This window comes from Telmatherina bonti (genome assembly GCF_933228915.1).
Source record: "Telmatherina bonti genome assembly, chromosome: 13".
NCBI classification, from domain to species: domain Eukaryota; kingdom Metazoa; phylum Chordata; class Actinopteri; order Atheriniformes; family Telmatherinidae; genus Telmatherina; species Telmatherina bonti.
The window spans coordinates 25,857,478-25,872,489 of NC_136611.1; the positions used below are offsets into that span (position 1 = coordinate 25,857,478).

General features: G+C 41.7%; 1 protein-coding gene across 1 annotated transcript in view; it reads right to left on the reverse strand.

Annotated features, from left to right (window-relative positions):
- dtx1 (deltex 1, E3 ubiquitin ligase) overlaps positions 1 to 12,399 on the reverse strand; it is a gene marked incomplete at both ends in the record, with an annotated part of 50,276 nt that extends 37,877 nt beyond the window's left edge. Inside the window, one exon of the mRNA XM_079250806.1 lies at positions 12,141 to 12,399. Within this exon, the coding sequence (XP_079106932.1) occupies positions 12,141 to 12,399 (259 nt within the window). The remainder of the gene's footprint in view (positions 1 to 12,140) is intronic.
- Positions 12,400 to 15,012: the final 2,613 nt, after the last annotated feature.

Here is a 15,012-nt window from a genome sequence, read left to right on the forward strand (position 1 = left end):
GCCATTAACTAAGGATTTGTGTTGGGGAAGGGAGTAGGGTGGGGGCTACAGTGCAGACCAACTCCAACCTCAAGCACATATAAGTTGCTTACAAATGCATTTGCATCCATATCCAGCTGCATTTCAGAATTTTTTATGTGAACAATTTACAGACTTCATTTGCTTTTCCCTTTTGCATAGTTTCAGTCTTTATTTAATTTGAGGTTCTTCAGTAAAATCCTTCCATTTCCTCCACCACTTAGTCCAATTAGGGTCGCGGGGAATCATTGGGCGAGAGGCAGGGTAAACTGGACAGTCCAATCACAGGGACAATGCAGAAAACAACCACACACGCTCACTCTTGGACACTTTAGAGTAGCAAATTAACCCAACATGCATGTCTTCAGATAATGAGAGGTAGCTAGAGTACCCAGAGAGAATCAACGCATACAGGGGGAAAACATGCAAATGCCACACAGAAAGGCCGTGGTCAAAACCTCCCCCAAGCAGAGGCATGAACTAGTAACTTTCTTGCTATGAGGCCACAGTGCTAACCACTGCGCCACCGTGCACCAGCATTCATCTGTGAAAAAGTCATAACAGAAAAAGAGAGTGGCACAGTGTCACTTCTTGTTGTGTTGCATGTTTGGTGCTTCATAAAATATCAACAGATCAATATTTTAGTTTAAAAACTTTTCGATTTGCTCAAAACAACAGTCAAGCAAGTCTGAGCACCTCTTTTAAAATATGTCGGCAGTTTGCTGGTCTGGAGGTTATCTGCTAACATGTTGCCAAAGAGAAGAGCAGAGCAGATCTCAGAGAAGCAACTGTTACTTTCCATCACTCAGGGAAGGGCTTTAAGGACATTTCCACACTATTTGGAGTTCATCATTGCACAGTGAGAAAGACTGTTCAATGTGGAAAACATTCAGGATAAACTTTCCAAGTGTGGACATCCAAGCAAGTTCGCCTCAAGGTCAGACAACAATCAGAGAAATGACAAAAAAAAAGAAGAAACAATTACATCTTAAACTGTAGATTAGTATGTTCAAAATGAAATTACCAATAGTAGAGCATGAAAAACACTGAACAAGTGTTGCTTGTTTGGAAGGGTTACACGAGAAAGTCTCTTCTCAATAAAAACAACCTGATAGAAAAGCTACACCAGAACAAACCACAAACGAGACAATGAAAGACGTGTGGCCATAAAAAAACAGCTTGTTTTGCAGCCATGGAATCTGACTGGGCAACAGAGTTGACCATAAACTCATATGAAGCAAGAAGCAAATCTGGGGCCGTCTGGCTGAAACTGGTTCATGCAGCAAGATGATGCACACCAGCAAATTTACAGTCCCAGTGGTTGTAAAAGAAAAAAAGTTTAAGTGCTGCAATGACCACATGAAAGTCAGGCCTAAATGCTTTGGTGTGACCTTGAAAACAAAGTGCTACAACAAATGCTCACAAACCTTAATAACCAGAAGCAATGTTGTCAAGACAACTGAAGCAAAATCCTCCTAAAGAAAAAAAATGCAGAAAATTATTTCAAGTTATCACAAAAAGTGGTGCTAGAAACTACTTGGTAGACTTCCGCACACTGCTTTTGCATTTTCCTTTAGTTTGTTATAAATAACATGGTGAAATATCCCACATGCTGTTGTCTTAAAAAACGTATTTACTCAGTTTCACCAAGGACCAGATTATTTTTTTATTATCTACAGATACATAAAAGCAGATAACTGAAAGAACGTACATTTTCTTTTTCACATTACTGTTTTAGAAAACACGCACCTGCAATTCTCTCAAAACTCTAACATGATGCAGTGTTCGTCTAAGACCGCCCAATATTTCATGTCAGACATTGCCCCACTGCGACCAACCATGCAGCAGTGAAACCCTTTAGCCTGCTCAGCGGATACTTGATTGATGGCTGTACAACATCAGAAAGACTTTGAGGAATAGACCACGTGTTCTCCATCAAATGACCTCTGCCACACTGTGCACGCAACACTAACTGCTGCATAACTGGATCAACAACTACAACCGATGCACTGCACTCGACAAATGTTAACAGTATAAGATCAGCATCTAAAAAGAGGAGGAAGGCTCGTACGTGAATGCCAGCTCATCTTCTATTGTGTGGTCAGTGTTTCGACGTCACACGTTTCTGACTCACTTTTGTGAAGCACGCAACCGCCCACAGTGTTACGTCACCCTACTCAATACTCATTTCACCTAAAATATGTTGAGTGGATCTTAAAACAATTTCCCAACATGGATCCTTTTTGGTTGCAACATTAACTTCTAACAAATTATTGACAGAAACAGCTTGGAATATTACACTTGTGCGTTACTCATCGACAAAAGCAGCATGCAGTCATTGAGTTTGCTGAGGTGGGCTTTTATGGCCCTCCTCGCTGCTGTCAGACACAGTCAGGTCTTATCAGAGGAAATGTCTGCCTACATTAACGCAACGTGTTGCTTTGCCAGACTACTGTGGTCAGCTTTGATCAGCAGTAAAGTGGACATGGTGTGAGAGCGTTGAGAGGGCTTCAAAATATTCTACCCGCTGTATGCCGAGATGGATTTACCGAACACAAGTCTACCTTCAGTATGTTCTACTTTCACAAGGAGATTTTCCTCTTATCAGACCCAGGCTCATTTCCCTGCAGAATTACAAGTGTAATCACATTTCTGCTGTGTTCAGACCTCAAACTTAATAAAGAACCATCTTTTTCATTATAAATAACTCTCTTAAAAAACTATTAATACCAACATGTTTTTATGGCACACACTTTTCCTATATTTGACATAATTATCAGAGAACCAAGTCATGCTAAATGTCACAGCAGAATAAAGGTCATGTTTCTTTAGGGAAAAAAAAAAGGATGCTGTTGGATGTGCTTCGAACTGAAAGAGACTGCAGATTCCGCCTGCGATGACGACACCGTGGTGCACTGACACCGGAGACTCAATGCATGTGCAGCAACTTCCCTCACATATTCGCTTTCCTAAAATCATCAGTTCTGTTCGGGTATCAAAGGAGGAAAAGGAAGCTGCTGAAATATAAATGGTGTGTGTGAGAATTGTGCTGAAAAAAGGGTGTTTCTTTGGTGCACTGATATCTAAATAAAAGGTTGTTTTCAGTGCAAAAATCACTTCAAGAGGACTTCATGCCTTCAGGTGTGTAACAGCTGGTAGAAACATGCATAATTTATATGGAACTTTGATGAATAAATAATTTCTGACTTTCTCAGGTCTTTTTATTACGAAACAGATGAGGGTCAACTTAATTTTAATTTAGGTTCTGCTCATATCTGTGGTGAAGAATTACTTAAACTCTTACAATTACTCTCTTAAAAACTGCAGCTTTCCTGTAGCGCTGGACTCTAAGCTCTACAGCTCCCTGAGGAAGAGCACCTGGCTGTATGGTTTGTTAAACATACAAGTAATTTAAGACAAAATAGTACTAAATATATGGCATGATTACTTTTAAGGTCGATACTTTCCCCTGCATCAAACTTGATTTAAATATTTTGAATAATATTTCTATCTTTAATAATCTGAGACTATATGACTTTAACACATTTGGGGTGGAAGTTTTTAAACTTTTATTAGCTGATCTTTGGTGATTTATCATGTGTGGTGTTATGTATGTTTAAGGAGAGCTTCTAATTTTCCATTTTCAGAGTGCAATGCTGGAGAAAATTTCTAGGCTTTGGATTTCTGGTAAGCTGACAGCAGAGTTTGGACCCTGTCTGACATGACTGTCTACCTACCGGATCCAGGGTCCTGCAACGCATCTAAAATAACAGCTGCAACATTTTGAAACAGACAAAAAATACTAACCAAAAAGCCAAAAACAACAACAAAAACAAAAACATATTTATTTTCAATATACCTTGTGTCTTTTAGTCTGAATACGAAGAATGAGTAAGATGTTGGCATAAAGCACCACATGCATTGCATTTCTATCAGAATGTCATTGTTTTGACGCATTTCTTTTAAATTTAATTAAGCGTTTCAAATGCATATCTGGCCTTTCAGGTGAAGCTGCTTCCCATACAAACCCTCTCTGCAAAAGGACAAGCAGAGGAGACACAAATGGTATTCAACTTTGATGCATTAGTGGTTTAAATCCGAAATAAATTCCCTGCAAAAAAAAAAAAAAAAAAAAAAAAGTGATGGTATGTGATCAGCTCTTCTAAGAAGCACATAAAATGCAGGATGCCAAGAGCATCTGGCAAATTTCCTCACCTCCCAGGCTACTGCAGGATGCTTCTCCTGCTGAACAGTGGCAGGATTTGGCCTCCCACCAAGACCCATGATTTAGAAATACTTACAGGTGACATCAAGAAAGGAGGAGAGGAGGGTAAGAGCGCTTCACATCGACATTCCACCAAGCGCCCGGGCAGCAAACAATCAAAATAAGTGATATTTCTTGTATGGCATGAGCTCGTCCCATGCCTTGTCGGAGTAATTCCTGCTCTCTTTTTCATCACCCCAGACACCCTGTGGCTTCGCTCGAAGAATATGAGTCTGCATAAAGACTCCTGCAGCCGGGTTGTTGATACTTCTGCCACTGGTAATTACAGTTGCATTGACAGGAAGTTTTTACTGAACTGTAATAGATATTAAAACTATTACTTGTTCTGTATTCACAAAATCTGTAAAACACAAGTTTACTACCTAATTATTAAGTTTATTTAAATAAAATACAAAAAAAGTCTTTATTTTATTAAAAACAAAACAATTATATTTTAATGTCAGTTGAAAAATTCACAATGCTTGATAAAAACCTTATTTTCTTTTTGCAGTTTGATAACAAACACTTCTCCACTGATGCTTTGAGTGTAATTTTGCCATAAAAAAGGCAAAAACTTTTACGGTCATGATAAAAAATTAAGACTCATGTTATAGAATAAGGCAGGCGAAGAGAAAAGAAGAAGTCTGCACTTGTTTTTTTGTTTTGTTTCACCACTGGCTGCACGGTGGCATGGTGGTTAGCACTGTGGCCTCACAGCAAGAAGGTTGCCGGTTTGATCATTGTCTGGGGCGAGGTTTGGCCTTTCTGTGTAGAGTTTGCATGTTCTCCCGATGTAAGCGTGGGTTCTCTCCATCTCCGGGTACTCCGACTTCCTCCCACCATCCAAAGACATGCATGTTAGGTTGATTGGTTACTCTAAGTTGCCCATAGGAGTGAGTGTCAGCATGAGTGGTTGTTCGTCTCTGTGTGGCGATGGACTGGCGAGCTGTCCAGGGTGTACCCTGCCTTTCGCCCAAAGACTGCTGGGATAGGCTTCAGCTTCATCGGATTAAGCGGTTAGGATATTGAATGAATGTTTCCACAATATGAGGTATGATGTGATGTTTCATGTAATCTTTAGTTCCTGGTTTCCTGCTTTACTTGGTAGTTTTCCCTGTTTAGTTCACATGTCTTGTTCTTGTTTAGCCTTTGTTCCTGTTCATTAGATTCACCAGGTCTTGTTAGTTTCACCCATGTCAGCTGTTTCTTGTTCTGTGTTTCAGTATTTATAACTCTTGGTTTCTGTTCCCCATTGCTGGTTCATTTTGTTTGTGTGTGTTAGCTTCATGTGTTATGTTAGTCATCTGCTCTCATGGACTCTCAGGGACCCTGATATGAACAGCCACCAGGTCGGCACAGAGGAGATGAAGGGGGGGGATTATTATTCTTTATAACATGATGAAACATACATAGACGGCCATATTTATATATTTATATGTATGAAGTCATGTTTTTATCCATAAACAGATAAAAATCAGTCATCAGCGCCAGCATTTTTCAGCTAAGAACCTTTTCTAAGGTCAAACCATTTCTCTCTTCTTCTGACTCTGAGAAAGTGACTCATGATTTGTCATCGAGATGACTCGTAAGATCACTTTATTACACATTCCAAGTGCTTTTAAGTGTAAGCCTTTGAGTGCATACATCGGTTCACAGCTTCTTATCTTTTCACCCGCTTAACCTTGACCATCCCTTCCAAAGTGTTTAGGTCTGCTGATCAGATGCTCCTGTTTGTCCCACAGTCCAGGTCAAAACACAAAGGGTTTGTATTGCTGGGCCCAAACTGTGGAGATGCTTTCCTTTCCACATCAGGACCAAACAAACTTGATTTAATAAAGAGTTATGCCTTTGCTAATAACTAAGATTGATTTATTGATATCCAGGCTTTTGTGTTCTTTTCTGGTATTTGTCTGGGTTGGATGTTGTTTTTCTTTTTTAGTTTAAATTGTAAAGCACCATGGTCAACGTATTTTGTTTTAAACATGCTGGTCAATAAAATTTAATATTTTGGGGTTTTGTTATAATTGAAAAAAAAAATCCTCCAGGAGGGGGTGGTTGTATTTATATATTCATTCATTTTCCATTTATTGTTTTACATCATCTTGTAGTCTTTTGTTTGAACTTTGGTTTGGCAACGTTTTTGACTATCATGGGGCTCACGTGCATATTCATGTCTTTCACACTGGAAATTATGTGTTACTGTGTTGATCAAAGTCTTTATTAAACAGTAAAAAAAAAAAAATTTAAAATTTAAGCACATTAAAGTCACATTTGCTGTTTTTTCTTTACGGTTGGCTGGTTATTAAATTGTAGTGAAAACCACTACATAAGCTAACTAAAAGTGGGAAAAAAAAATCTGATTTGCTTAAAAAAAAAAAATAAAAAAATAAAATCTCACCTTTTCAATCTTAGAGGTTTGACATGCATCCACAGTGTTGCAGAGGAGTGTGTGTGTGTTTATTATGAAAAGAGTGAATATGTTAGGATGCAGAAAAACTATTTCTGCACTGTTTCGACTTTTGAGGCTGATCAAAGAAGCTGTGAGTTTGGCTCACTGCAACCACTGGCAGCCTGAGGACTATCAGCGCGGCTCTGGCTGCAGTCAAGAGATGCTTTCAGTAAATGTTACACCACAAGCTCCAGCAGATCAAAGACACCACATTTGCAACAGCAGCTATAACAGCAGAGAACTGTCCCGTCTCAAAATGGCAGCGAGCAAAGATTTTGTCGGTACACTAAAGAGTTAAGACATTATCCAACATGACAGATCGACACGCCTTCGTAAAACAGGAGATCAGTCAATAAAAACCAGCAGAGGATGGAGGATAGTTTGCTCATACAATGCTGGGATGATGCTGCATTCCTTTCTGGCAGAAGGAGGCTGAGGGGCTAAGGCAGACAACATGCTCTGATCTGACAGACCTCCCAGACAGGCCCCGATAAGAAATCCGCGCAGAGAACAGCTCTAAGGCTGCTTCCTTGATGAAACAGCAAGATATCCACTTTTGAAGTTAAAAGTGGTGACTTGCTCAAGCAGACGTTAAAAAGAGATGCTTCTGCAACAAAAGCCACAGCAACAGAAACCTGCTCATCACTTTAATGCACTAAAGATGTGAACAGAAAGGGACCAAAGCACCACAAACCCCGATCTTCGACTCGACAACATTTAAGCATTTTTCAATGGATTTACCATTTTTATTCATTTCACTCCACTGAATAATAAACAGACGTCATTATTTTCTTGTGTCTTTTGCATGTTAACAGTCTCGTGCAGTGTGCCAGTGTTAAGCTTCAACTCTGGGACTTTGTGGGGAGGCTACAGCCTCTGTTCATTACATTTTATGAACAAAATGTTTAGTCAGTCAACAGCAAAACATGGGTAGATTATTCTATAATTAAAAGTAGTAAACCTTTAGGCCCTGGTAGCCAAACTTCACAGCAACAACGCTAAAGCCGCTTGCAGAGATTTATTCCCTCAGTTCAAACTGTCACTTTCCATCAGGAAACCACTCCACTACGCCCTCTGTTCCTCTTCCCTCCTCACCTCTGCGAGCTCCTCCCTCTCACTCCACAGTGTTGCTCCGGTCCCTTTCCTGCCAATGTTCAAGTGGAATTCTGGCTGGGTCAACAATGGATCTCTGAGCACTGTCACACCTTCGCTGGTTCCTGCTAAAGTCCCTCTCTAATAACACGAATGAAAAAAAAAAATACTTTGAGGGACAAAAAGTATTCTGTATTTATAACACAATAGGGCTGTATTATACTTGTTTACCTTGAGGTCACATGACTGAAGTCAGAGTGTGACCATAACTTTGTTCAGTGTTAAAAGTTCACTGCAGTTTTCAGAGATCAAACTGCAGTTCCTGGACCAAAATATTGTGCTACCCGACAATTTGAGTCTGCTAACATCACAATGTCGCTACTTTAGTCATAAAGTATGGACATACTCAATAACAGGCTAAAGTACTAACCATTACTGGTTCCGTCTTTGTTCCGTTTCTACTTTGGTCTTCGCATTTTGCGACACTTTCACTCAGTGTAACCTTTACTCTCTTTGGGTTCCACTTTCAGTTCCTTTTGCTTTCTTCTAACGCAGGTGGGATTTCACAGTCAGAGCCGATGCATACAGTGCCTGACCTTTCGCACGTACATAGCAGGAATCCTTTTTACAGCTTCCTCCCACAGACCACCAAAACAGCTCCCACGCACACTTACTCCATACTAGAGAACATTAAAGAAAAAGCAAAGCAAATGCACATTCCTCCTCAACAGTCTGCAGCCCTACATATGCTAAGCTATGGAAACCACAGCCATGGCTTCTGTTGCTTGACAGCTCAACACGTAACACAAGATAAGGTCTTTGTCCTTTGGTGGGTTTTTTTTTATTTTTTTTTTTACTGTAATTAGAGAGGGCATAGCTGAGCGAAATAAACCAGAGTACAGGAGGTTCTCATGCATCTGGAACCAAAACAAACAAAGGCCCTGCTCCGGCAGCACAGCAGCCAACAGCTGCTGATAGGGAGTTATCTCTGCACTCACACATGGACCGTCTCAAAACAATGCGCACGTTTGCAACACATAAACATGCCACGAAAATGCACAAAATAACCGCACATGCAGTCTGTTCACACAGTCTGTTTGATATGAAAGCTGAAGTGAAGTAAAAGTGTGTTGCATTCTGCTAAAACTCTACGACTGGTTTCCACTAGTTAGGGTACTGTGGTTTTTTTTTTGGTTTTTTTTTAGTATTTAAAAAATTAAGAAATAGATTCTCTTTGTAAACATTAGTGAGGCGCAGTTTTCCAGGTTGTAAATGCTGTGTTTTGACTTTCTGACATGTTCCCAGATTTGATTTCTGCTTGATATAAATCAGAAATCCAAACATGGCGCGACAATGCCAACAAAACGAGCCAGTCTCCGATTTGTGCCACTTTTCCAGAGGGAAAATCCTGAAGATGTCGGTGCTTAAAAGCCAGGCAGCAGAATCGATACTGGCATCCATCTGACAGCCCACAAGTGTTGGTATATGAGAGAAGTGGCCTGTGTGTTTTGCTAAAGGAGTGGCTGTAGTGAAAGGGGATCCGTTCTCAGCAGTGTTTAGAGGTTCAAATGTGCCTCTGGGGAGAAGAACAGATCAATCCCTCTTGGCTTGGACCCAAATGTCTCAGTGTCTTCAGTCAGGATTTCACCACAGACGAGCGTTCATCACCAGCAGATGTACTGAGATTAAATCCATGTCTTATGTTTTAGGCAATTGAATACAGATGTGTTGAGGTTGCCACCAAAAGAGAGAGTCCCCGCTGCATCGTCTATCGTGCCAGCGTTGTCGTCATGATGTACTGATTACAAGGAAGCACACCATAAACTACAGCTGCTGCCTTATTAGTTGGTGTAACTCCTCATGGTTGCCACCCACAGGAGATCCTCCCAAAGCCACAGCAGAGCCCGGTGCTCCTTCACAGCCTGCAGGGACAGGACACAAACGCCGCAGCTAGAAGAGGGCACAAGTTTACAGCAAAAGCCAGTCAACTCTCTTACAGCTACGGAAACGAGGGCGTCATATACACTAACATACACAGCAGGTCTCAAGAGGACAAGATCAACTGGCTCTGCAACGAAGTTTCCTCACAGGGACACTCCGTAAGCCCTGCAACAGAGAAAGTGACTGCGGGTGACCTGCATGACTACAAATACAGCAGACACCAGTGTGACACAGATGCCTCACAATCCACATTAAAAACAAATGCAAAGAGCTCCTTTGTGCAAGCAGCAGCACATTAACCTCACAAAAGCCTGTAAAGCTAGCCCACGTGGAAATTTCAATCAGTCAATGACAATGACCTGGCTGAGGCTTGTGTATAGATGTGTGTGTAGTTGGAACGAGAGAGGAGAGTCCAAAGGATATGAGCAAAGAGAAAAGAGAGGAGGCAGCAGGGATCAGATATGCTGTCCGTCAGACCCCAGTGTGACAGGTTTCTCCCAGCTGAGGGGGAAGGCAACACACTAAATGGCACAATGAGGAGCGATAAACGTCAGGCCTAGCTCCTGCGCTGTGGTAATGGCTGACAGACTGCTCAGTGGCTCATCTCACAGCCAGTCAACCCCAGACTCATGTGCTGCTGTGCATTATACTCTGTTAGAGGGGAATGCATCGACAAGAGGAGCACAGTCAGCCAAGCGTCTCCTTTACTGTATTCTACTGCCGACCCGACAGTCATGAAGAAGACGGCTGTGCTCTCGTTCAGCAACTCAAAAAATGAATGGATCATTTCTTCAATCAACGTTACTGTCATTACATATCACAATTATAAAAAAAAAAGGGGGGATTTCAGTGCTTTAGACGCTCGTCCAATAAGACTCCAGGTCGTCTTCAAGTACGCCTCATTGTGGTTTTGTGCTGCTAAGCAGTGTATACAGCATAGATTATTAAGAGAATTTTTGATCTGGTTCATGTTTATTGTCAAAGTACAAGCAAGTGCAGACTCCTGGCAGCGTCACTTTGCACAGAAATTACAGCTTGACTCATTTGCTGGAAAAACGGACACTGATAGAAGACGGTATTACACTGCTGATGTGGTGCAAAAAACATATTTCATGACATGGAGTTTACTGCAGTAGAGATGCGTTCTGTTCTTTACATGGATGTATAAATGAATATGAAATTAACCACAACAGATTACTGAAAAGCAACAACGTGCAAATCCATGCCCTGTGAGGTCACCTTCCGCATTTCATGTGTATCTCCCCATACTACATAATGCTGTTACATAACGCCTGTAAACACAGTAAGAGCCCAGCCTCTGAGTTTTAAATGGCAAGGTTTTACTCTTTTTGTTTTACTTCATAAATTAAATGTTTGATTACAGATTCGACCTCTAGGAATCTTACGCAGAAGACTTTATAAGCAGCTGAAATGTTTATAATCAATTCCAACACAGCGAGGTGGGGATAAAACAAACGACACTGAAAGATGGGATTTATTTGAAGCTACTCTCAACAGATGCCTCAAATTCTTCCAGATGTGGACTCTTAACAGGAGTACAACAGCAAATTGAATCCACACACATGGACATGAGCAGACTGTGTTAAGCACTGAAGTACAGCAAAAACAACTGGATCTACTTAAAAAGTAAGTGATCATCAGAGAGAATTAATGTGAACCAAACAGAAACTGGCCACAGTGGATTTTTCCATCTTTGGTTGTTGTCATGTTTTGGCCAGAAGCAACTGATCCTTCAGTCAAGATGATATTGATCTCGTGCTTTCTCACAGATCCCACATTAAACTGAAACATGCTTCCAACGTGTGAAAGTCTGAAATAATGAAACAGCTCTAACACAGTAACTGTTTCCACTAACAGATCCATGTGTGTGTGATACTGTTGTTTCAGATGAGTAACCACACACTGAGCATGCACATGCTGACCTTTGCCAAGGTCATGGCATGCCAGCAGCTGCGTGATGATGCTCCCCTGTGAAAATATCCTCACTAATCTTTTGCAAACAGAGCGCTGTATTCCCTTTGCTATCACACCTGAAAGCTCAACCTGTGGTCCATTTAAAGGAGTCCCAAAGCACACAAGACGCTTGGGACTGTTATTCACTCCCTTGAAATCCTGCACTACAGGATTTGTGTAGCAACCACATGAAAGCTGACTCTGCTGTAAATGGTCCCAGTGAGATAAAAATGACATAATCTGCAGCCCAGACAGCCAAAGATAATTCACTGATGTATTTCGGACATGAGATCAACTGGGTACACTGTTCTGTTTCCATTTTTTTTTTTTTTTTTTTTGGTGCTTTTCTTTATATGGCTAAAACCTCAGTGCCCGCAAACAGGAAGCCCTCACATTTCTTACCTGTGTCTTGTCGAAACTGGTGCATGGACTGGAGGTCGATGATGTAAGGAGAAAGCTGAGCATCCACCTGCCCAAGAACGACACTTCCCCGGGCGTCACCTTTCAGTACATTCTCTATATGGTGGCAAACCGCCGCACCGTACGGCCTCCAGCGTCCATGCTCGTTCAGCCACTCCCAGACCACCACCCTGGCAAGGTTTTGAGGGGGGTACCCCACTCCGTTCATGGGCACCAGCAACCCTGATCCTGGACGGGCCATCTCCTTTGTGGTGTCTGCGCCTGAGCTGCTGGTTATGTCCCGTGCTGGAACACCACTGCAACTCTGTCAGTCAACTGACACACTGGAACATTTTCATTCGCCCCTCAAAACAAGGAAAAACAATAATAAAATGCTTGAATCAGCGATTAGCGTGGTAGTCCTAAATTATCTCATGCTGCTCGGAACAGCTCTGCTGGAGTCATCATCTGCAGGTACTTTCTGACGGCTGCCACTTTGATCAGCCCAAAGGCAGCTCCTGTCCTTGTGTGTCTTGTCGCGTTTGAAGTGGAAGATGTTGTTGATGACGAGAACTGCAGCTGCAGGAGTCTCAGAGATTCACAGCCAAACACGGCAGATCTGCAGCAGGTAGAAGAAACAAGGAGCACAGGTATACTAGTAAACAAATGATGTGATTTATCCCATGAGCAATTTTTTTTAATACAGTACCCAACAGAAATGGCACAAATCTAAGCTGTTCTGTGCTGCAGCACCTTTTGTTGATGGTCTGTGCTTCTTAGCATCACAGATCATTTCCAGCCTATATAAACTGCATGATGATAAATATCTGTCAACATATCTATCAGATGTGTAGAGCAGGAGGGTACAAAAACAGTTAAATGATGCTACAACTAAAGTAGACAGGTTACCATTCAGATACATCACACATTGCTGTTCACATAGAGGGGAAGAAGAAAAAAAAAAAGCCAGAGAAGCGATGCAGGCGCTGTTGCTTTTTATTATCTTGTCAATAAAAACGTGTGTAAAGATTCATCCTGAACGAAGAAAAACATGCTTGAATTCACATCAGTAATACAGACCTGTAGTTAGTTGAGGGGCAAAACATCAGTCAGGTAGACGCTGCATCTAAACAGGCTCCGGACGAAAATCTGATTACAAAACGAATGGAAATATAACCAAGCCCGAAATCCCCCAAAACCACCTGCCTTCTCACATCTATCATGTGCGCCTCCCGTACGTTTAAAACCCGAAACCGTCCTCCATGCGCCGAGGCTCTGCTATTCGTCACAGAGGACCAAGACGCCGTTTCGTTCCCGTCAATCGGATCCCGACCACAGCAGCTTGTTGGTCCGCTGTGGTGTCTGAACGCATGCCCCAGTTGCAGAGCATGAGCTGCAGAGCGACGCCGCTCCGCCGCACACGCGCATTCCCTTCCTACAAGCTACAACATACATGAAACCAGGCGCTCGTGTTGTAAACACCCAGTACTGAGTATCCGAGAACGCACGTCCAGGGACACCTGTATGCATACACATCAAATTTAGTACAATATGTCAATTGAGGGGGGAAAAAATATTGGGAAAAGTTACAACTTCCGGTATCCGGTTTCAGAGTAAATATTCTGATTACGTGAGGTGAATGAGACTGGAGAAATAGGAGGCTAACACCAGTGGTGTAGTGGTCCCTCGAGAAATTTTCGCCCTTGTATTAGAAAAACAAACAAACAAACAAACAAAAACATGAATAGCCCAGAATAACATTGTTTAATAAAAAAGTGACATTTAAGATTACTCCATTTAGTTCACCCCAAAAATCCATCAATATCATTGTCACACAATTTCTGCTCTTCGGTTTCAGGGAGGAAGGGTTACGAAATTTTTAAACCGATACTGGCACATAGAGCTGGTGAGAGACAGGCCCATAGACTTATGTATATATATCTTCATAATGTCTATGTTCAAGCTAAAGTTAATGCAGCTAGTGGTGAACTGCAGCAGTGTAGCATCGGTAACCTTAGCTGAGCTGCTGGGCGACGTAGCTACATGAGTAACTGGAAAAGCAGCATCACAGGGAGCTTACAAGTTTAGAAGTAGGTATACCCAGGGCCGGATTAAAAGTGCACAGGCCCATGGGCCCAGAGTGTTCAAGGGGGGCCCTTTCCCACTACAACATTTTGAAAATTGTGAATGATACACTGTGAAACGACATTTCTAACATCTCTCAGCCAATGGTACCAATAACAAGACACTAGACACTGTGGTGTAACTATCTGGCTTTTATGTACATTTCGTTTCATGTCCAAACTGCTGGTGTTTGCCCCACATGGGCCCCACGTAGGCGAGGGCCCCTTGGCCTGTGCCCATAATGTCCATTGGATAATCCGGCCTTGGGTATACTCTGTAAAAAAAGTGCGCATACCCTGGACTACACCAGTAACACTGTATTTAGATATTTTGACCCTAACCTTTGCTCATATATAGTTTACAAATTACTTTATTTTCTCTATTTTTCTGTTACAACGTCTATGGTTACAACCTACCTCTAGCACGAACAAGAAACTGCATCATGTTCTGTCAAAAAGATAACTATTTGAAATACAATGGGTCATAGGATTTTATCTTAAATAGTATAAGTACTCAACAAATTCCTAGCACAAATCCACACATTTTCAGGAAAAAACTATATAAAATAAAGAAATAGTATGCGTCTTGGACACCTCTCTGGTGAGGCGTTCCTGCCATGTTCTTCAATGAGGAGGGTCCTGAGAAGACCCCAGACACACAGGAAGGACTAGAAATGCCTCCGGATCGCCAAGACAAGCTGGAAGAAGGGAAAGTTTGAACTTCTCCTGTCTTGAAGGCTGCCACGATCCAA